The 24,667-nt window shown below is 37.9% G+C and overlaps 1 protein-coding gene across 1 annotated transcript in view; it reads left to right on the forward strand.

The window, feature by feature from the left end:
• The window catches only part of LOC138827008 (bifunctional heparan sulfate N-deacetylase/N-sulfotransferase 3), a 131,477-nt gene that overhangs the window by 36,989 nt on the left and 69,821 nt on the right, over positions 1-24,667 (forward strand). Inside the window, exons 2-3 of the mRNA XM_070022502.1 lie at positions 5,076-5,163; positions 9,455-9,609. Coding sequence (XP_069878603.1) covers positions 5,076-5,163; positions 9,455-9,609 — 243 coding nt within the window. The remainder of the gene's footprint in view (positions 1-5,075; positions 5,164-9,454; positions 9,610-24,667) is intronic.

Here is a 24,667-nt window from a genome sequence, read left to right on the forward strand (position 1 = left end):
ACACTGTTCGTGGGAATGCATGTGCTTTTCAAAGTGTTTGTCCCATTCACTTCTTGAGCAGGACAGATATGCTATGGAAGGGGTTGCCAGCACACCAGTGTAAGTATTAAAGGTAATCTTTTTGCCCTACAATAGAAGTAAAGAGACTGGCATGCCTCTCTGCTCTCATCTGAGACCTTGCTAAAAGCAAGGACTTTAAATTATTAAAATTGTTGTGGTTCCTTCTTTGGCACAACTGAATGAATGAGGTATAGCTAACAGTTTCCTAAAGATATAACATTGACAGTAATTATGAACTAAACTACTTTTTTTCATTTTTTCTTTTTTTAAGTATACCAGTATTTTTGATTCCGTAAGCATATCAACTACAAGCTAAATAAAATATACACAATTCAAAATATACACAATTCTCTCCTAGTGGGAATTGCATTTAATGGTTTTCTGTTTCCTGTTCACATATAATTTGCCAATTTCATTTCAACAAATGTTTTAGGTGAATTATCCCTTACTATTGAATTTAAAGTCTACGCAAAATGTACATTGAAGACCAGCTAAGGTTGGTAGAAGAAATAATTCAGAATTTCCATGTAAGTCTTTTCTTTTTAGGTTTCACATAAACATTTGTCCTAACTCTGTTAATACAATTCAAACATAAAATACATAAGCACCAAGTGGACAATAAAGTGTACCCTAGTGTCATCTAGGAAGACAAACAAAGCCCTTTGAAGGTTACTCTAATATAGTTGATGGATAATATTCTTCTTTAGTGCTGATTGGACAACTTTCAAAATGCTAAGCATCAATTTGAGAGTATAAAGTTTTAGGCATTTGTTTCTCTTTGTTTTTTCAGATGTGTAACAAAAAATAGGAGGTAGGATTTGTGACGGGACAAAAATAAATGAAAAAAATAAAAGGTCTGCAACTCTGTGTCCATGAGCTAGAAAGAGTTCATGGATATATACTTATTTTGCCATTTCACTTTCACACCAAACCTGTCATCAAGTTATTCCTATTTAATTTTCCAGAGAAGGGAACTGGGATTTGAAAAGTTCCAGTAACTTACTCAAGCCTGCCAAGAGACAGGAATCATTGTCAGAGTTCTAAGTCATTCCATTTCCAGATGTGTTGTTCATTTATCATGCCATGTTGATGAGGTCATATTCAAGGACTTGCATGCAGCAGGTGGTGACCTTGTCCAAAGACATTTTGACAAGAAAGATAATGTCTAGAACATTTCCCTGTTATTAGCAAACTTCTAGGTGAAAGCCCATGGAAAAACATAGATAATGCATTCTTACCTTTGGCTTTAACATCTTTGGTTTTAAGTTGGCAGAATGAGCATAGTTTTCCCTTTCTAATATGTAGATATTACACTTAGAATATGAAAGTGAGAGACTGTTTTACCATTAGGAATGGTAGAAATTAGGTAATACAGGCTGTGTTTATAGGTTTCTTGCTACTATAATTATGTTTAATTTTAATTTTTGTCTCTGATTTATGCTGTTGGGCATATTCACTGCTTTAACACAAATTGGATAAAGAATAAAGATACATAAAATTACCATTGTTTTTAATTTTCAGAGTGTGATTTCTTTGAATTAAGATTCTGTTTTGCCTTTAACTAGATTTTTAAAATGCTTTTAAATGTTCATGACTTTGGAGAATGAGCACTTGAGAAACTAAGAAACTAGTGGGGTAGCATACAGATACAAATTTATGAAAATTGTTAAAATTTTTGAGTTCAGTTATATTCAAAACAAAATCCTCTTGTGATTTGATTATTATATTCCTTTTTAAAGCCCTAATAAGTGCTTTCAAATTTATTTCAAAATGGTTTTGTTTGCCAAAGAATAAAGAGAATTATGTTGTGATATATAAATGGCTAATTCATTACTATATAAATATATATACTGGTAAAAGAGCAGTAAATGATATTTGATAAAAGTGAGCAAAGTAAATGTATAAGAATATATGAAGGGTCTGGGAAAGTGGCTCAGTGGTAGAGCATTTGCCTTGCATGCCTGAGGCCCTGGGTTCGAATCCTCAGCACCACATAAGCAAAAAGAAAAAATCTGGAAGTGGCGCTATGGCTCAAGTGGTAGAGCGCTAGCCTTGAGATGAAGAGCTGAGGGACAGCACCCAGGCCCAGAGTTCAGGCCCCACGACCGGACCCAAAAAAAAAAAAAGATATATGAAATGATTAATTGAATTAGTCTATACCCATTTTATATAAACAGTATTCTATCCAGATCCATTAGGAAATTTGGTTTGGAAGATGATAGGATAAAGCTTATAATATACAGTTAAATGAGAAATTTAACCCTGTATTTTTAATCCTAATTGGTATACTCTAAGTTTTATTTTATTTCTTTGTGGCTCTGACTTATCTATACCTCCATACACCTGAGTGTGTGTGTGTGTGTGTATAGTTTTATGCAGTTGCTGAAAAAAATGAGAATGAAACAGTAACATCCTTATTTATATGAGTTTAGTTTTCTTAGAAAAATGTGCTATTTTTTAAATAACTGATAAATGGAATTATAAGTACACACTATTATAGTGCATAGATAGTGTGTATATAGTGTGTATATACACACTATTATGCAATGTGTTGGAACACTTGAAATAGAATCACTATTTTCAACACGCAACTACTTTTTCATTTTTTGTGGTATCAGGGCTGAATTCCAACCTCATGCTTGCTCAGCTTGTTTATGGTTGGTGCTCTACTATTTGACTCACACCTCTAGCCCAGCTTTTTGCAGCTCAATTGGAAATGGAGTCTCATGGATTTTCTGCTTGTGCTGGCTTTGAACCATGATTCTCCAGATCTCAGCCCCTCACCACTTTTGAAACCAAACACCTGAGTCCTCAGAGGCTGCTGAATGCACCAGTGCAGATGTGATGACTGCTTACCCCCTCTCCCGTCAGAGTCCTCTGCCCATCAGAGATGGTCTGCCTGCCTAAAATACAACCTTTGAATGTGGTATTATAGCACCAATGTAACTGATTATGATTAGAGTTTCTATATTATCACATCAGTTAGGCACCGATTTAGTTTATGACTAGAATTTTATATATTATCACATCATTTAAGGATATTGCATTAGAGAATAAAGCAAAGTATCTTTATATTATTTTACAATATTTTGTTCATAGTACTGAAGACTATTTCAATTTAAAATAGATTGATGTGAAATAAAATCTCTGTAATAATGAGGAACTTAGAGAAAAGGATACAATCTAAGAGTAATACTGGTGTTTAACCTCCTTGCACAGAATTGACTAGTAATAAGCACATTTTTTTGAAAGGATGGAAATAATGGATAAATATGTACTATTTTTCTTATAACCACTCCAGAAATCTGAGTTAAGGAAGTACTACATCTTAAGTATATAAAAACATCTCTAGAAATAAATTTCTTTCTTTGCTATGCCTAAGCATAATTAATATCTGCTATCTGTTTCTATTATATTTTAGGTGTTTTGTGTTTGTTTTGAGTACAATAGTGTGTGTGTGTGTGTGTGTGTGTGTGTGTGTGTGCATATGTGTGTAATTGCCCAAGAGACAGAGAGAAAATATAAAAATCAAAATTAAAGAACAAGAGGGGAAAAGAAGAGAAATAAAGAGTCCATTAATTATTAATTACTCATAGGCTGGTAAATATTTTATAAGATATAACAGTTGAAATCTTGCTTCAAAATAGTTTAATTTGTAAGAATTTTGGTCTTGCATTAGCCTGTTTTGCAGCCCTGTGATAAAATGTCTCACATAACAACATCAAGGGAAGAAGTGCTTATTTTGGCTTCTGGCCTCAGAGGGTTCCATTTTCATGGGGGGCAGGGGGAGGGAGGCACAGAGGAGCGGCTCATCACAAAATAGAGCAACTCACATCATGGCAGCCAGGAAGCAGAAAGAGAATCTCTGAGCTAGTAGTCTTTTTTCTCTCCCCAACTTAGCACCCAGCCTACTTAGTGGTGTTGACCACATTCTGGACCTGTCCACTTTCATCCTCCCTGGAAACACCCAGAGGTGTGTGCTTTGCTAATCTCCTAGGTATTTTCATTCCAATCAAGTTAACAAGATGAACCATGAGTCAGCCATGGTAGTACAGTCCTGTAATACCACTTTGGTAAAGCTAGCATAAGACCCTAACTGAAAAACAAACTAAAGGCAAAAGGATCGCTAACTAGTAAAGTGCTTGTTTAATAATCAGGAGTCGTGAAGTCCAAACTATGGAACAGCATCAACAGGAAAAAGAAAAAGAAAAAATTAACCATCAAAGATATTTTGTTTAGGAAACAAAAGTGTAAATTACAGAACTATTCTACTATATTATATTCTCTTTTTTTGGGGGGGGGGTTCTGGTCGTGGGGCCTGAACTCTGGGCCTGAGCGCTGTCCCTCAGCTCTTCAGCTCAAGGCTAGCGCTCTACCACTTGAGCCACAGCGCCACTTCCGGCTTTTTTCTTTTTGCTTATGTGGTGCTGAGGAATCAAACCCAGGGCCTCAGGCATGCAAGGCAAGCGCTCTACCACTGAGCCACCTTCCCAGCCCCAATTATACTATATTCTTTTAATAACTATTATCTTTTGAGAATCTTATATTTAAGATTGAAAAGTCTTGTGTTTGGAAGACCAAAGGTATATCTGAGAAATCACAACCTTCTTTCTCCAAGTGTTCTTACATAGCTTCACTTACAATGAGAGAGCCGGGAATCTATGTCCCTAAGTCCTAACAGAGATAATGCTTTATGTACTAGATACATGTGCCTTTGTTGTACACAAATTAAACTTTTCCCAACTATTTGTTTTCTAGCCAATACTTTTTGCTGATTTATTGCAAATGAAAGACTAAATATATGTTATGCATTATGTGATCTCAGAATTATCTCAGTTTGTGAAGTTAACAAAGAAACTACTTTTCCTCATTGGATTTTCTCATGTACAAAGGAGTGGTTTTATCTTCTGAATGCAGAAGACAGCTATTGTTTTGAAACTTCCCAATTCCATTCTCAACCTGATAAATATATATATACATATATATATATTTCTTTTCTTAATTCTCTGTTTCAGGCTCTGCTTGATACTCAAAATCTTTTGCGAGCACAAATCACAAATTTCACATTCAACTTGGGATTTTCAGGGAAGTTTTACCATACAGGTAAGAAATGGGATTGGGAAAGGGATGAGATTGTCCAAAAAGAAATGTATTCATTTCCTGATTAGGTAACTGTAACCCCTTTGTGCATCACCTTTATAACAACAATTAAAATTAATTAAATAAAAAAGAAACAAGATTGGCTGTTCCCTCTAGAGTTGTATATCTTGCAATCACACGTTATTACATTCATTTTTTAAAATTTTTATTTATTTGTTTATTTTGTCAGTTCTTAGGCTTGAACTCTGGGCCTGGGGACTGTCTGTGAGCTTCTTTTGCTCAAGGCTTAAGCCATAGCACACTTCTGTGTTTTTTTTTAGTAGTTTATTGGGGATAAGAGTCTCAAGGACGTTTTCTAGCCAGGCTGGCTACGAACCTTGATCCTCAGGTCTCAGCCCCCTTAGTAGCTAGGATTGCAGGTGTGAGCCATCAGTACCTGGCACATTAATTACATTCTTTATGTTCTCCCCATCCGCATTTTTCTTTATATTAGTTAACTCCATTGAACGTACTATTTCTAATCTCTAGAAAATGTTAATGGTTTAAAAGCTTATGGCATTATATAATGAATGGGGGTTTTATTGAACTATAATTTACACATATAAAAAGGCCTACATAATAAAGATAATCTTCAGTGAATTATTTTTGTGTACCTGTATTAGAACTACTAGTGCCTGGCTTTCAGTGAGTTTTCATAAGCTGAACACAGCTGTGTTAACTCAAGAAGGAGATCATGAGAGAGAGAATTAACACAAATCCCTCCACTGTGTGTTACTTACACTCACTAGCCTGATCTCAAGACTGTCACTAACTTGACCTCTTATAGCTGCTTAGCTTGATTTACCCAAAGATATGTATAAGAATTCACCAGTATCCAGACTTTCTTGTTCAACATAACTTTTCATTTCATAGCCGATGTATAAACTATAGTTCTTTCATTTTTCATTTCTGTGTAGTATTTCATTGCCTGACTGCACCAATATTTCTTTATCCATTCCACTGCATTGGAAGCAGGTGGGCTGTTTCCATGCTCTGGCTTTTATTAATAGCTCTGCTGTGAACATTGTTGCTCTCATCCTCCAGAGCACTCTTCTTTGCTATTGGTTATCATCTGGGACTAGAACTGCTAGAGAGCACACATATGATATATGATAAGCTTTTCATAGAAAACACACAGGCAGTTTGTCAAGCTGATTTTACCAATTATATACCAAATACATACATGTATGTATTTACCACTACCATGAGTGGTATTCCCCTGCAGGGCAACCTGGCCAATAGCAATGTTTTTTTTTTTAATTTGAGCCTTTCTCATCCATAGGAAAATATCATCTGATGTTTTTATTGCCTATTTCTCTGATATGTATAAATAGTACATGAGCATCTTTCATATGTTCCTTAGCTCTTTGGAAATTCTCTTTTGAGGAACAGTTGTTTTTTTTGTTATTTTGTTATTATTAATTTGTAAAACTTTTTTTTTTTTTGGTCTGGTCATGGGGCCTGAACTCTGGGCCTGGGCGCTGTCCCTCAGCTCTTCAGCTCAAGGCTAGTGCTCTACCACTTGAGCCACAGCACCACTTCTGGCTTTTTTCTTTTTTGCTTATGTGGTGCTGGGGAATCGATCCCAGGGCCTCATGCATGCAAGGCAAGCGCTCTACCACTGAGCCACCTTCCCAGCCCTTGTAAAACATTTTGTGTGTGTGTGTTGGGGTTTAGACTCAGAGTCTTGAGTTCTCACTCAGCTTACTTGATCACTGCTGGCAATGTACCTCTGAGCCATGACACCAATCTGGCTTTTTGCTGGTTAACTAGGACATTTCTACCTAGCTAGCTGTAAACCCCAGTCCTCTAGATCTCAGTGTCCTAGGACTGGAGGTGTGAGCCACCAACACCTGGCTTGTTTTACTTTTTGAAGCAGGGTCTGGCTCTGTAGTCCAGGCTGGCCTCAAACTCACTGTGTATTCCGCTGTCATCCTGAACTCCCAATCCTCCTGCCTTAGACTCCCAAAGCAGGGATTACAGGCACTTGCCACCACACTCAGCTTCAGGCCAATTCTAAGTGAAACTGGTGCTGATGACACTCATGTCTCATTCTTGACTTCAGTGGGGAACTTCAATGTATGTGTTCTTGTTCTCAAAAGGAATCTTGCAATAACATATTTTTCAGCGACTCCTTATTAGTATAAGAGCTCCCTTTCCTACACTCCTCAGAGTTTATCATGAATGGATGTTGAAAGTACTTCAACAGTATAATTCCTTTGTCACTTCCAACACACAAAAAAATGAACAGTTGGAAGTTTCCACTGTATGAAAGCAGAAATTAAAAGTGTCTATTTTTAAAATGAATTAATGAATAAATGATGCAGTGACAGTAAAATCGCCTTTGTTTTAATATAACTAGTTATCAAGAACAAGGCCATGACATAAAATCTGACCCATTGTTTTGCAAAAGCCAACATTCTGACCTTTTGTTCTAGACTCGACATTTTGTCAGCAAGTGATACTATTGTCAACTGATGCTATCACTTGAATGTGGGGTGTATTAATCTTAATTAAATGTCACAATAAGTGACTTAGGGTAAGTTTTACTTATTGTCCTACAGATCAGGATTTTTAGCCCCTAAAGTGAGCTCTGTAGTGGCCCTCACTTGGTATCAGGTGCTAAGTACTGAACATAATGCTCGTTCAAGGTACAGCTTGGTTAATGATGATTTTTAGTATAATATCAAGAAGAAAATACTACAGAACAAATGCCCCAGAGGTAAATCATTTAAGTAGAAATACAATAAAATTTAGGAAGTTTTAGCCTGGTTCTGCAGTATATTAAGTAATTTAACTCCTTATTCTTCTTCTTATCTCCCATTCTGACAAAGAAGGCCAGGACAATACAATTGTGAATGACAACATTTCAACTGTGATTATATTTTCATCATAATTTTAAAATACTAAGCAACAGACACTTGCGCTCAATTTCATTAATTACGATTTAAAACATTCCCCAAAGTAGGATTAAAATGAAACAATAAATGAGGCTATGAAGAGAAAAGAAAAGGCATAAAATTATACCTACTATAAATTACGATAAGCTTGAACTCCTTTGTGATTCTGATATACCCACATTTTTCAGTGCAGATTTCGCCATGATATTGATGAAAGGATAATGTCTGCCTGACCTATTACCCTGAAGAGCCCTGAGGTCTGCTGCACTATCCCAAAAAATAAACTTCAGAAGGAAAAAAAGAGACATATAGCAAATGAATGAAGGAGAGAGGTCAGGACAGATGTAAGGGAAGACCGGAAGTCTATGTAGCAAGGAACAGAACTCAGGAGCAAGAAGAGGGAGACTTTAAAATCCAGAGACTTTCAGTACACTTTGTCCAGATTTTATGTGGGGAGGAGGTAGAAATCAGGACTGACTCAAATACTGGGAAAGCCCAAGAGACTATTGTCTATTTGCTATGTGAAGACTACCGCAAAATGACTGACTTAATGATAAGGTGTCCAAAGGAACACAAATGATGAAATTATTTTGTTGTAACTATACATAGAACCCATGTCAAAATGATTTCCACTAAGGCTCACACTGTTTCCATAGTCATTTCCCACAATTACCTTCTTTCCAAACTACAAATTGTTCAAAGATACTAAAGGTTCAGAGTTCTTGGGAATGGTTATATACTTCCGTCTGGCAGCAATGTTTATATTTCATGTTGAGCTTTCATTTGTTGCAGTTCTTTGGTTTGACGTCCAGGTCTTGCTCTTGCCTAAGCAGGTGCTCTATCACTTAAGCCACACCCTTTCCCCTTTTTGCTTTAGTGATTTCCAGGGGTGGTCAGGGAGGAGAAGGTCTCACCTTCTTGCCTGGGCTGGCCTGAACCACAGTCCTCCCGTTTAACCTTTTCACATAGCTAGAATGACACGTGTGCATCATCATAGACCGCTATTGGTTCAGATGAGGTCTTGCTAACTTTTCATCCAGGCTGTTGGTGAACAACGATCCTCTCAATCTCTGCTTCCTCAGGAGCTGGGATTACAGGAGTGAGCCACCATGCCCACAGAACATTTTTTTAAGGTTTATCAGAGTCTGTGGTTGTCTTCCAACAGATTTACCTTTGCTATATTTATGTACACATTTTAGAAGTATTAAGATAGTGTAAATGGTGTTTGCCAAATACCATATATGAGAGTACGTAATTAGCCAGATTAAATAGGTAGACAGATGATAGATCGATAGACAGATGGACAGATAGATAGATGTCATCTGAATTAATTGAGGGTTTAATTCCCCCTCCAGGGACACAGGAGGAAGATGAAGGTGACGACTGTCTGCTGGGGTCGGTGGATGAGTTCTGGTGGTTCCCACACATGTGGAGCCACATGCAGCCCCACCTCTTCCACAACGAGTCCTCTTTGGTGGAGCAGATGATTCTCAACAAAAAGTTTGCCTTAGTAAGTAGTCCTTCTGCTTGCTGCATTGAATTTGTGTAAACTAAGGAGAGAAATGACAAGGTTTTAATGTTCTTTGGACTTAATGGCCTATTGACCCTCTTCAAGCAGCCTTCCAGGGATCGTGAAGATCTTGGGCATACAGTCTTTGATCACTGGCTCCAGAGTTTGTACGGTGTGCTCCTCACTGGCTGACTCAGAGAGACTCCATAGCCCACCTGACTCAGTCACATAGGGATTATGTGCAGAGCTCATTGCACTTGTCTCCTGTCCAAAAGCAGCTTTTTGTTGCCCAGGAGATCCTGCCACAGAACAGTCCATGACTAGTGTCACATGACAAGAACACAAAACCTTTAGTTTCCCTTTAGAGAAACAAGCAATGTTGGGAGTGGTGAGGTCAAGTTCTTACACCCTGCAATATGAATAAGCCTTTCTAGTGGGATGAATTGAGTAAGCTGGGAAGGGCAAAAGACCAGGTAGGAGAACACAAAGTGGACACAAGGCACTGAGGCATCCATCTAGGCAGGCAATGGAAATGACAGGAAACCCACAGAACGTCATCCCAAACACACACATTCTATGGAGGGAGCTTTTGAAGGAAGGTAGTGTGAGCCTGCTGCAGCCATGGACGCATGATGCCCAGTTTTGACCAAGTGCAGTCAAAGAAGGATCAATACATAAAATCAAAAGAAATCTCACAAACAACCATTTTAAATGCGCACCTGCCCATTGCACAGCTCAGCTGGTGGAGAAAAGCACTCAGTCCTGTGTTTAAACCCTGGGATCTGCCTGCTGTTTCCCTGTCCCTAAACTTACGAGAATCTGCCATTCATGAAGCAATCGGTGCCCCAGAAGTAAAGTAAGTACTAATGCACGGCATTGGCGCGATAGAGTGAAAATTTTAGATTTGTTGAAACATGGTATGTCTTTAGCAGAAGTTGGGTGGTACTATGGGAGGAATGAATGGCACATTCAGAGTCCAGCACTGAATTAGGTCCTGAGTACCCCTGTTTTGTCCCTAATCATGACTCCTAGAAACCATCTGCTTATGGTTACTGAGGTTTGATTGTACTTGCAAACTCTAATAAGATGGGGAGAGTCACCTTATTTCTTGGGGAACCAAGAAATAAGTAAATAAAAATGGTAAGTTGCATGTGAAAGTAGAGTAAACATTACACAATTTGGAATTGTGTACTAAAGCGAAACATCAATTCTGTTCTCTTCAGAGGGCTAATTAGCAATGTTAATCAGCAAGCGGAGATGTGGAGGAGAAAATTACTTTCACACCACTTCATACCTCTCTAGAGAAAGGAATCTGTGAGAGAAGAAGGTGTGTAAACACAGTAAAGAAAGACAGCAGTAAAAGATGAAATACTGCGAAGTGGGGTTGTTGGTGGGGCAGCCTTCAAAGAGAGCGTATGAAGGCTAGCTAGATAAAAGGCAGAATGCTCACTGCCACAAGCCTTGAAATAAACACCAGGAACTGGGTACTGGAAAGGGGTGGGAGGGACAAAGGGGAAATGGGTAGATGAATGAAGAGGAGAAGATGGGAAGAGTGCAGTCCAGAATTCAATGTATATCCTACAAAATTAAGAAAAGTGAGGGAAGGGGTGGGTGGGCCAAGAATGGGTAAGAATGTTGAAAAGGGTAATGTTGATCAAGATGCATTGTATTCACAAACTGCTTTGTTAAATGGCAACTCTTAAACAACTACTTAAAGGCAATAAACTAAATTAATTAGTTAAAAAACTAGAACAGCATACAGAGCTCTGCTATTATTGAATGAATAAATGGATGCTTATACTGTGTTTATATTTGGAACAATCTGACATACTTGAAAGTAAACAGAGTAAGAGCAGGCATGCAGCACCTGAGTTATGGATGTGGTTTAGAATTGTTTCCTGAATTGAAAGAGTAATTCAAAATAGAGATTTGATCATTCTTACCTTCCAGATTTAAAAAGCATGCAGATGTGTCTTAGGAATGTCAATCATCGCTAATGACATGATGACAACCCAAATTATAATCCTTGATGCAGTGTAGAATAGTCATAAAAGACCTTCAGAAATAAGATCAAATAGATTTTAGTGTTTAAATGTAGATGTAGATCAGTGATTTTTTTTATTTGTCAGAGAAGGACAGATTAATCAGTCCCAAGCCATAATAATAGAAAATAAATATGTAAAGTATGTGAGCCATGCTTAACATATAACACTCAACAACAGCAGCTGGTGTTTTTTATCATCATTATATTCAATATCATAAAATTACCAGATTCAGTTTTTGTCTAGGCTCTTGAGGTGTTACAGTGACCAATAAAGGGGACAAGGTCTTTAAGCTTAAAAGTTTCTTTGTAGAGTGGGGCACCCAGGGCTCATGCCTGCAATCCTGGCCACTAAGGAGGCTGAGATATGCAGATCGCAGTTTGAAGCCAGTCCAGGCAGGAAAATTTGTGGGACTCTTATCTCCACTACACTACAAAGAAAAAAGAAAAGAAAAGAAAAGAAACATGGAAGTGGAGCTGTGGCTGGAGTAGTAGTGCACTAGCTTTGATCAAAAAGCAACTCAGGGACAGCATCCAGACCCAGAGTTTAAGCTCCAGGATGCGTGCGCACACACACACACACAAGTTACTTTTTATTAATATGACATTTGCTTAATATGAAGTTACACAATTTATAAATATATGTTAGCTCTTCACAATAAGGGATTCAAGTTCTGAAACTGCAAAGAAGCTGTTTCAACTGCACAGAAGATGTGATATGAAAAAGATCAAGGATTTCCATTTCAAACATGTTGTCTATTATTTCCTTTTTATTTCTCACAACAACTCTGAATGTAAGGCATGTATATTCTCCCTTTGTAGATCATAATCATAGCCTGGTGCCAGTACTAAGGCCTGTAATTCTAGCAAGAGGCTGAAATAACAAAAAAGACCATGATTCATAGCCAGCTCAGACAAAAAAACTGAGAGATTTCATTTCCAAATAAACAAAAATAGCAAAAAGCAGGACTGGATATATGACTGAAGTAGTAGAACACCAGCAAACCAAGCAAATGTGATAACCTGAGTTCAAACATTGGTACCAACAGAGAGAGAGAGAGAGAGAGAGAGAGAGAGAGAGAGAGAGAGAGAGAGAGAGAGTCAGTCATTTATTATTATAAAACTTACTAGTGGTAGACTTAAGACAAGAAATCCAAGTCTAAGTTGTCATGTCCAAAATGTCGGTGCGGGGCGGGGGGGAGGAGGGGGGAAGGAGAAGGATTGGGATTGGGGGGAAGGGGGGAGGCTGGGAAGGGATGTGAAGGGTAAACAAAGGAGGAGGCTGCAATGCTTGGTAAGAAATGTACACATTATCCTGCCCATGTAATTGTAATTCCTCTGTACAGTATGTTCACAAATAAAATTAAATTAAATTTAAAAAAAAAAGAAAAAGAAATCCAAGTCTATTATCACTGTATAAATTGTCTTTGCCAGCCTCGTCATTAGCCTTGCAGGTGTGTGATCTGAATTTCCCTTCTGATTGGAGTCCATGGCTATATCAGTACTCCTGGATACAGGGACATCGACAACTTCAGTTAGAAGTCACATGACAGCTTTTCCCTTGGGTTCTCTAAAGATCCCGAACATAGCCATGCTGTGTTAAATCACTCAGGAGATGAACAAGTGATTGTTCACATCCTTCCACATGACTGAATATTACTTACCAGTAGATAGAGAACTCACTTGATTTCAGGAGGAAACTAATCTAGACAAGATTCTGTCCTAACTCTGTACTCTAGATACATGGAGCAAATGATTCAGTTGTGTTGTAGCCTAAATTGGGTTAGATCCTGCTTTTATCTCTCTGCCTAGAAGCTGTTGAAAACGTTTATTTTAAAATAAATGTGGATGTTTCTCAATGAAAGCACTAAAAAGACATTCAAAGAAATATAAGACTGCCTTAAGAGCAATGGGCCTGTGATATTCAACTAGGTAGCTGAGCCAAAAGACACGGAAAGTATTCCTGCAACTAAGAATCTGAGAAGACATAAAAAAAAACTCCAGGCCCCACTTTCACTGTCTATAGCCAAATACCTGCCTGCTTTACTGGGCATAAGCAAAGGCATCTGGTCAACTGCACTACATACACAAGGTAAACTCTTCTCACTCACAAAGGACTTGATGTCCATTTTAATTTATGTTTCAAAGCTCTGTCTAATGGCTGATTGTGAAAGGTCGAGCAAATTCTTTATGCAAATTTGCATTTGATGATTGCAGCCATGCAGGGAAACTCTAGATCTTGATAAATTTGTAGTTAGAAAGTATGGTCTAGTCAGGAGCAGAGTCTTTGAAAGCTACTATGTCTGAGGTAAGGGCTCATGTAACAATAATAATTGGCCCATCACATGGCTTGAAGTATCTATTGTTTAGGTTTTCAAGTGAGAGAAAATGTCAATAGAAAAGTAAAATCACATTGCATTTATACCTCAAAAGATCACTGGCAACATATATTTTCAACTGAAAAGCTGGACCTAAGTTTTGACATACGGTAGTAGTTAAATTATTCAGGATAAAATAATTAATAGAAATGTTTATCATAGAACTCTTTCTCAATCCTAGATGATACCTAATATGGTTGTAGAAAATTTATGATGATTATTAGTAGTAGAACAATGTTCCTAACCATACAAACTCTTTTTATAAATTGTGAAAATACTGTACAGAGGGGTAACAATTACATGGGCAAGATAATGAGTACATTTCTTATCAAGCATTGTAGCCTCCTCCTTTGCACATAAACTCTTTTCAATGGATTATATCACTTTGGAATAATTTCTCTTTTCCTACTTTTCCAAGGTTAGCAGAACCTGCTCATTTACATTAGCTAGAATGTCTATTGTCAATGAATGTCTATTGTCAATGATATAACTTTTTAGATTAGTGAGCACATTAACTTTTCCAATACGGAAATAAAGATCATAGTACCAAATTATAATTTACAATATATTGAAAGACTTGCTGGCTTATGAAATATGTTATGCTCTTTCAACTAGTTTGCTTGCCAGGACAAGAAGAAATAAATCCGATCATTTCTATTTCTGTGAACCATTTTATTAAAAGGCACATTATATTTTCATTTTATTGATGTTGAACACAAGGTATAATTTTAACAGTCTTAATAGAAGTGGAGAATTCCTGCCAGCCTTCAGAGTCAAGTCTGAGCTGGTAAGCTGCTTCTAGAATCATCCAGGCAGCACCAATTAAAAGAGACATTGGCCGTTATTCAGAGATGAATGCACAAAATGTCTCATTTATTTCATAAAGTGGCTGGGGGAAGTTGAACAGGGCAAGAGAGAAGAGAAGAGTAAGAGATATATTATGAAGGCTAATATTCAATGTCAGTATTACCATGGTCAAGCATGTTAGTACAATGGGAAATAGTGTAATCCCTAACACCACAGCCTTCCTGGGATGCCTCAAACCTTGGACTTACCCAGCAGCTAAAGGAGACCCAGAATGTGTCTCCAGCATCCAGCCCCACTCAAGAGCTGGCAGCAGTCTTGATTGGGCAGTGATGTGGCAGGCTGCTTGGTAAACATTTTGAGTACCACTGAATATAGCCATTCACTCTCAAGATGTAGAAAAGACTGGGATTGGTGTATTAATAAAGGATGTCACACAAGAGAGAATAGAGTCCTGTAGGGCTGTAAATGTGGCTTAGTGGTAGAGTGCTTGCCTAGCATGCATGAAGCCCTTGGTTAGATTCCTCAGTACCACATACACAGAGAAAGCAGGAAGTGATGCTATGGCTCAAGTGGTAGAGAGCTAACCCTGAGCTAAAGAAGCTCAGGGTCCGTTTCCAGGCCCCGAGTTCAAGTCCCAGAATTGGCAAAAAAAAAAAAAAAATAGAGTCCTGTAGATCTAAGACATGTGTGCTTCTGATCTAAATAAGTATGTAAGCAGAATAGACCCTGACATCAGTTAGGGACACAGGAAATGCCTATAGGATGCAAATGTAAGTAAACATTTCTTCAAACTTTTAAGAATCTACTTATTATAGTCTTAAAATGTGACTTTCGTTACTAGTTGAGTATGGTGAGCCCACAGGTGAAAAGACCTTTGAGAAGGCTCTTTGTTATTCACAGCTCTCCAGAGGAAGAGGTGTCCTGTTGGCCTTCGGTGCTGCGTGGGGAAGTACTGGGGCAGGGCTGGGAGCAAGGGGGAAACGTGAATGAAGGTCTTGCTGCATAGCATCCATAGGGAAGGCAAGGCAACGCCTAGGATCAGGCTCAATGTCAGTTACTTTGGGTGATTTCAGTGGGCTCTGAGAATTAGAGTCATTATCTCCTTGCCACTGGCCATGGGGTGGTCAAACACAGGAATAATTCACTCAGCACACGAGCATCATAAGCAAGGAGGTGGCTGAGGGGAGAAGCTCTGAATGGGTTGACTTACATAAAGACTATGCTCTCAAAGGATGAACAGAGGCAGCAGTGATGCTCACTAGACACTATGTCAAAAATGAACTATACGACTTGTCGGGGAGGGGGGGAGGGTCAGGAAGGAAAAAATGGGAGAAAATGAGGGAAGAGGGGACATTGTTAAAAAAGACATGTACTGTTTACCTGACTTATATAACTGCAACCCCTCTGTATATCACCTTCACAATAACAATTTTAAAAACTTGAAAGCCATAGATAGATAGATAGATAGATAGATAGATAGATAGATAGATAGATAGATAGATAGATAGATAGAGAGATACAAAAATAAATAAATAAAGGGTATGCTCTCTGAAAGAGTTTGTTACTTCTGGAACTTGTCTAACCATGGGAGCAACGGTCTTTTGCAAAATCCTGGGTATCAGCAAATGATGATCAAAAAGAAAAAATATGACATAATGGAGTATTAGTCAACTATGAAGAAGAATAAAATTAGTTCATTTGCAGGGAAATAGAATAAGAGATCATATGTTACATGAAATAAGCCAAATTTTGAAGATACACATCGTATGTTCTGTCTCATATGTGGAAATTAGTCCTTAGACATGAATGACAGAGCTGGGTGCCAGTGGCGAATACCTGTAATCTTACAGCTGAGGCTGAAATCTGGAGGATCCAAATTTGAGGCCAACCTAGGCAGAAAAGTTCAAAGACTCCATCTCCAAGTAACCAACAAGAAGATGAACTGGAGGCATGACTCAAGTAATACAACACCAGCCTTTAGCAAGTAAGCTAGAAGACCATGAGACCCCCAAGTTCAAGCCCCAGTACTGGACAAAGGAAAAAGAAATGACAGGAGCTGGGAAATGGTGGCTATTACACCTGTAATAATAGCCTTTTGTAGTTCTAGACAAGATCAGGCAACATTTCAGAAAAGGCTGAGTGTGGTGATACATGCCTGTCGTCCCAGGAACAGCAGGAAGCATAAATAGGAAGATCATTGTCTAGGATGACCTGGTGATACCCTATCTCAAAAATATCCAGAGAAATTTTTTTAAGGCTGGAAGCAAGACTCAAGTAGTAGCAAGACTCAAGGGCCATAGCAAGTGCAAGACTCTGAGTTCAAATCCTCTACCACAAAACTAAAAGACCAAAAAGAATGACAGGATCTGTGTGTGAGTTGGTATCAGTGAAAAGAAGTGGAACAAAGGTAAATATGGTTGAAGTACTCTGTACAAGTACATGGAAGTAGAATGGCAAAACCTGTTGAAATCCTCTCAGGAAGCAGGCTTGAAGGGAGACAGGGAGGATGGAGGAGTACATTTGATCAGGATACAGTGCGTGCCTGTATGGGAATGTTACCAGGAACCTCCTGTGTACACTTAACACACGTCATAAAAATGGAGGAAGGAGAAGTGCAGGAGATCAAAAGGCACGCCTATGTGACGCTTGCACATGCATCTCTCCAGCTTCTATGTCTTGGAGCACTCCCTTCTGTTTTGAGACCTCCTTGTCATTCTGGCTACCATATTTGTAGCACTTCTAACTGGTCATACTCCTACCCACCCCCACCCCCAATCTGAGCATTGACTGTGCCTGTCACTGGGGAACAGATAATAATAAAATATCCTTCCTTCATTTGCACTTGGTTTTGTTATCATGCCTATATCTCCCAGCCCTTCAAGAGGCAGTTAGTTAAAGCCTCTGTCCAGTGGCTTTTATTAACTAAATGTAAGTTTGAGAATGCAGTTGGCCATTTAATATTTCATACTTATTGTCTGCTCAGTATTTACTATATAAATATCATATTTAAGATTTATTATATATCTGGACACAAGTGACTCACATCTGTAGTCCTAGCACTAAGGAGGCTGAAATCTGAAGATCATGGTTTGAAGCCAGCTGGGTTATAACAACTCAAAAGCCAGAAATGGAGGGGTAGCTCAAGGGGTAGAACACTAGCCTTGAGTGAAAAAGCTACATCCAGGCCCTGAGTTCAAGCCCAGTACTGGAATGCGCGCGCACGCGCGCGCGCACGCACACACACACACACACACACACACACACACAGAATGTTTTATTCTGTCACATAACAGGCTTTATATTTTTGCCAGCTTTGTGCCTTTCCTATATTTTATGGTGCCTGCAGTTTTATCAAGTTACTGGAAAAGCTGAACATAATAATATCATACTAGTAGATTTGTGCAAGAACAACACAGCCTTCATTCCAAATTTATATAGGCTCAATAATCACCATTATTTCAAAATAGTTCACATATCAACTACAAATCTCTCTAATTCAATAAGCATCCACAAGGAATATACAAAACATTTCAGGGAGCCTTTAGAAAGTCAAGAATGAAGATATGTGAGACATTTTTATGATAGCAATTTAGCACTTTTATTTTGAAAGGAATTTACAGGGGCCAGGCCTGGTGGCTCATGGATATGATCCCAGCCAAGTGGGACGTAGGTCTCAGGAGGATCAAGATTCCAGGCCAGCCTGGATAAAATGTTAGCAAGACCCTAACTGAAAAAAATAACTAAAACAAAGGATGTGGCTCAAGAAGTAGAGGATCCTCTGGATCCTAGTCTCCTGGGTAGCTAAGATCACAGGCATGAGCCACAAGTGCCCGACTCATACTTAACCCATCCTAGAGAAAGATTCCATGTTTTCTAACAATACCGAGGGTGTAGAGACTCATTTCTCAGTTCCTTTCCCCTTTTCCTCTTACAGAAATGCAAGCTTTCATCTCTAGCACATATATCTGGTGACAAACTGGTCTTGCGAAAAGAAAGACAAACTTAGCACATGTACTATATGAAAATAGCCCCTCGCTGTCCAAATTTATGTGGACATGAAGTGATCTAAAGCCTTTCAGAGTTCTCCTATAAATTCTTACTTGTGGGCTGAAGCGGGGTGTGCAGGAGGGGAAGGTCTATTTGCAGAGCCGTGATTGCTGCTCCTGAGTCTTGATTGCTTTGCCCATCCTTACGTTCACTTTCATTGGAGAGGTCATGTTTTCTGATCATTTTGTGTTTGCTGGTCATTAAACACAGCTGGGAGGTAAGGCCTAAGAGAAGGGAGAGTAAATTCTGTATAGCGCTAACCCTGGGCCTACTTTGATGTTTTCTCCCACTCTGCACTATCAACCATTTCACTGATTTCCAGGCAATGCTTTCTATTTATTAGTATTATTTTTAGTACTACTACTATTATTATCCTTAAGTAGTGTACAAAAGAGTTGCAATTTAACAATGCAGTTTACGAATAGAATATATTTTGATCCTATCACCCTTTTCAACATTGCTTTCTCTTTTGAGTTTTTTTTTATTGTCAAGGTGATACCCAGTGAGGTTACAGTTGCATAAATAAGGTGATAAGTACATTTCTTGTCAAATTTGTTAACCCCCTTCCCTCATTTTTCTCCTACTTTCTCTCCCCCCAAACCTCCCAAATTGTACATGTCACTTCCAACATATTGTCTTGTGAATATCGCTGTTGCGTTGGTTCCCCCCTGTCCTTTGACTCACCATTCTGTTGTTCCCCTTCACTTTTCTAATTCAAATAAATGTATTTACAATACCAGGGTACCAAAATCAAATATAGTGACAACAGGGGATACACCATAGGGGGAAGAATTTACAAAAGAAACAAAAAAAATCACATAGTACATTAAAAACAACAAAATAAAACCTCTTGTGTCCATGTCTTAGAGCTCATTTCGCTTAGTATCATCTTATATGGTTTGGGGTTTGTTAGTAGTGGGGCTTGAACTCTGCCTGGACACTGTCCCTGAGCTCTCTTGCTCAAGGCTAGCGATCTACCTCTTTGAGCCACAGCACCAACCTCAGATCTCAGCCTCCCTGAGTAGCTAGGATTATAATGTGAGCCACCAGCACCTGCCCACACTGCTTTCTTTGTATTGTTTAAGGTTCTTTTTTCAAATTTTCACCACCATTCCATTTTTCATTTTCCTTCCCACATCTGGACCATTATAACAGCCTCTCCCTACTCCCCCATTCTTTTCATTCACACTTGCATTGGGAATGTTGTCAAACTCAGATGGTTTTGCCTTCACCATGTGTGACAGATATCTGTATTTCAGGTAGGAAGATTCTTAACTCTCCTGGGTAAATGCTCAGCTCCCCCAGATTAACCAGACATTGTCTTAGTTCTTTCCACACATCTGCAAGTCCACCTGTAAGTCTGATTATTCTCATATTTGAAAGGTTGCAGAACTTAAGTTATTTTTCTAAGATTACACAGCCAGTGGCTGCTGGGAAAAGGGTTTTATTTCTTGTAAGTCAAACTCCAAATACTTAGTCACTACCATAATTTGCTCATTTGAAAGCTACCACATTATTGATACTGCTATTACACAAACCTCCTAAGAATGTGATTACTTCTCTAACAGGGAATACTTTTAAAACAGTCAGTACATGACCATAAGGTCTCGCTCTTCAATCATGGTTTATATGGTTTATATCATTTCTTTTTGGGCATTCATTTTACTTTATGTACTTATTTAGTCATTTTTTTGTTTTCCATTATTCATAAGTAGTTGCATAAAGGGGTTTCATTTCGACATTATGAGTACAATGTATATTGATCAATGGCACCCCTTCCATCATTCTCCCCAGCTCTCCAACCTCACCCATACACTTGATGATCCTACTTCCATTTTTACACATGTATATTGGATATTATGGCTGCATTCTTCCCTGCTCCTCTCTCCATTTGTCTCCCCTCTTCCTGTTGACCTCCCTCACTCCCAACAACAGCTTCTTGATATTCATTTGGTTAAACTGTTTGTTAGCCAGCTGCTTACCAGCTGTAATCGTAGCTACTCAAGGAGGCTGAGATCTGAGGATCGCAGTTCAAAGCCAGCCCAGACAGGAAAGGTCATGAGCCTCTTATCTCCAATTAACTACCAGAAAACCAGAAGTGGTGCTGGGGCTCAAAGTGGTAGAGCACTAGCCCTAAGTGAAAGAGCTCAGGAACAGTACCCAGGACCTGAGTTCAAGCCTCATAACCAACAACAACAACAATAACAATTATTTGTTAGTTGTTCAAAACAGCTATGCCATTGGAATCACCTCCTGCATATGGCACACTGTAGTCTATTTTCTTGTATACATATGCATATGGCCCTGTATATGTTTTCATATATATTTATAATTTATGTCTAATTTATAATTTAGATCTAATTTCCACATATGAGAGAAAACACTATATCCTTTGATTATCTGAGACTGATTTACTTTACTTAACATAATTATTCCAGCTTCATCCATTTTTCTCTACTATTCTTCCTGATGGATGAGAAAATATAACTCCATTGTATTACTCCATATGTATATATATACAATATATATACACAATATATACACAATACTACCTATATTATGATAATATATATAATAAATATATAGTATGTAATATAATATATGGATCTATCCATCCTTTATAGAGCATTTAGGCTGTTTCTATGACTTAGCTAAACAAACATTACCACCCCAATGTATTACAAATACCAAAGTGCATGCAATAGTTCTGACAAACAAACATCAGCCTATTGTTTTAGAAATACAAAGCTTCAATCAAAATTAGTACTGTGTTGACTTAAAGATTCCGAGTTTAATCAGCCTTGTATATTTTCAGAGAGACTACATATGTTTCAAAGAGTCTTGGAAATTTAAAACTGCTACTAAATTGTTTATAGCTTTATTAACTCTCAGAGACCTCAGGGGTCCAAATAAAATTCACTGCTTCAAACTCTGAGAAAGCTAGATTAAATTGACCCCACTAGTTCTTTCACTGTATCCCCAGATAATTTTCTTTTTGGTTATTTCACTACAATATAAAAAATAAAGCTTCATAAATTCTTTTTATTTTGTATTTCTGCAAGCTCTCCTTCTTGTGTTTACTTGAATAAATCATAGCAATTCAAACAAAAACCATCCTGGTGCATGCAGAGTACAAGTGTTTACATCAATCCTCTGGGTATTCTCAAAAAGCACATCCTTTAGTAGTGCCGTTACTCATATGGCACTCAGCAAATACATGATAGCCCTCCAACAGTTCTGAAGGGAACTTGAAGAGAAGAAGCCACACTGCACTGTGAAGTGGAAGTAGACACAAAGTTCACAGATGTGAGAGAAGACTGGAGGAGAATCTGTCACTTGACCCCCACTCCTGTACTTTTAGAGATCATAATTGAATATGAAGAGGATGTGCACATTGTGTAACCCTTCTCAGTTCTGCTACTGAATTTTTAGCTTAACTTTTATCTCTGGGATTTGTTCTCGAATTTGACCTGCTCAATTTCATTCTAACACATCAAGTAATTCACCTAGTGGCTTGCAGGTGCACCTGAGGGAAATGTGGGGTGTGTAGGAAGAGTTTCTGCTGATACTATTTCTACTATTGATGACACTTATTGATCCCTCACTTCCCATTTAATATACAATACTGAGTACTTTTGCCAGAAGATATTTATACTGCATATTCTTTTACTTTAATCATAATATTCACCTTTTTTTGTCAGTTAGGGGATTGAACTCAGGGTCTGGATGCAGTCCTGGAGCTCTTTTGCTCAAGGCTAGAATTCTACCACTTTAAGCCACAGCTCCACTTCCAGTTTTCTGGTGATTAATTGGAGATAAGAGTCTCACAGACTTTCCTGCCTGGACTGGTCTCAAACCATGATTTGCAGATCTCAACCTCCTGAGTGGCTAGGCTTACAGGCGCAAGCCACCAGCACCTGACTAATACTTCTGAGAGGACATTTATTCTATTGGAGAAAACTAGTTTTTTTAATTACATACAACACATGATGATAGTGCATGTTTTTGGAATGTCTGCTCTTAAGAATTCTGAGTTGTTTGGGGGAGAAGGAATGGTAGAAGAAGATACTTTAACCTACTTATTTCTTATTCTTAAAGGAAAGACAATAATGTTAACTTCATGAAAAGACATTAAATGACACCACCACTACCACTAGACTCTAACTTAGTTTAGTCTACCACATTGTGAAATCATTACTTTTATTATCCCAGCTTGGTAAAGAGTCTGAAATTTGGTAAAATTACACGACCTGTTCAAGACCCTATGATCCATGAAGTAGAGCATTGAGATTGAGCCTAGGACTCCTAAATCTTTGCTTTCTCCCTAACACTACACCATTCTCTGTCTCCAGGATTCCTAATTCACTGATAAAACGTTTAAGTATCATGGGTTTGGCTATCTTTGGATATGGAAATAATAAGATTCTTTCTTCATTATTTACTTAATTCAACACTGTATATACTCTTTTTTAGAAATAAGTAACTTCAAGTGATAAGTTCAGACTTCCATTTCACAAGTGACTATATTGCCATGCTATTGGCATCATCTGAAAGTAAATATATTCTTGTAGAAATAATACCTCAAATAGGCATCATTCTTAAGGAATCCATCTGAAGTCAAAATAAATGAAGTTTCTCTTGAAAACAACTCCAAAATATCAAATGCAAATAGACAAAAGCTTTATTTTAAACTCGTGTAAATTGTAAATGTAAACTTTCAATAGCATGAAACAGTTAACCAAAGCATGATCTTCTGTATACTAAGAAAATAAAACATTCCAACTGAACGAGAGAGAGAGAGAGAGAGAGAGAGGGAGAGAAAGCAGTTAGAAGTATTTGCAAATTGCCTCGTAGTATATTTTTCTCTGTGTAGATTGCAGCAGATCTGTTTAACTTCTCATCGTTGTGGGATTTTTAATTACATCAGTTTGCATACTTGCTAATCTGTGAAATATGGAGGAAAAAAGCAACAGATCTTTCAGTCATTAGCAGAAAATTAAAAGTTCTTCTATTGGAAAGATTAAAATAGAGATGAACATTAAAAATAAAGTGCCATTCTGAATAGCTAGCAAGAGTGTAAACAAAGAAATAATATCAAAAGGAGTACTAAATGAAAATTTCTTCAGTAATGAAGTTAATTATGTTGCTGGAGTACTTGAATTCTATTTTTTTTCTCTTTTCCTTTCGTTTTTATGAATTTTCTAAGGATTTTTAGCTGGATGAGTTGTAATATCTATACATTGTCTATCTGGAAGTATATGAATAATTTAAAAAGGTCTTATCATTTTACATTTTATACTGTATAACTCATATGATTCCAAAATAATAAATGTGTCTGTGTGGCAATGAAATTCTCATTTTCACTAGAGTTTCAAAGAGGTTTTTGGTATTACAAATGTTTTAAAACTTCCCCCATAAGATCATTTTTCAGATAAGCTGGATGTTTCCCTGAGACAATTAAGAAAGTAAAAAAACAAAAGGAAGAAGATGGTCAGGCTCAAGTCTGCACCCTTGTTCTCAGGGTGGTGCTTGCTGCTGCCCAGCACTAGGTAGCTAGCAGTGAGTAAACCAATCCAGAACTTTATACGTCTTATTGTTGAGTATGGAAGAGAGATAGTAGGTAATTAATTTTACAGAGATAGGTGTTTACCATGAAAAACAAAGGAAAGCCACTCTAAGAGATGTCTTAATATGTGCTTGATGTACACGGGGCTTGTCAGTAGAGGCTGTTTGAAGGCTGGACAGGATAGCCTACAGATCTTCTCAGGTAAAAGGGAAGAGCAGG

This window comes from Dipodomys merriami, unplaced genomic scaffold (assembly GCF_024711535.1).
Source record: "Dipodomys merriami isolate MVZ:Mamm:240054 unplaced genomic scaffold, mDipMer1.0.p SCAF_15, whole genome shotgun sequence".
NCBI classification, from domain to species: domain Eukaryota; kingdom Metazoa; phylum Chordata; class Mammalia; order Rodentia; family Heteromyidae; genus Dipodomys; species Dipodomys merriami.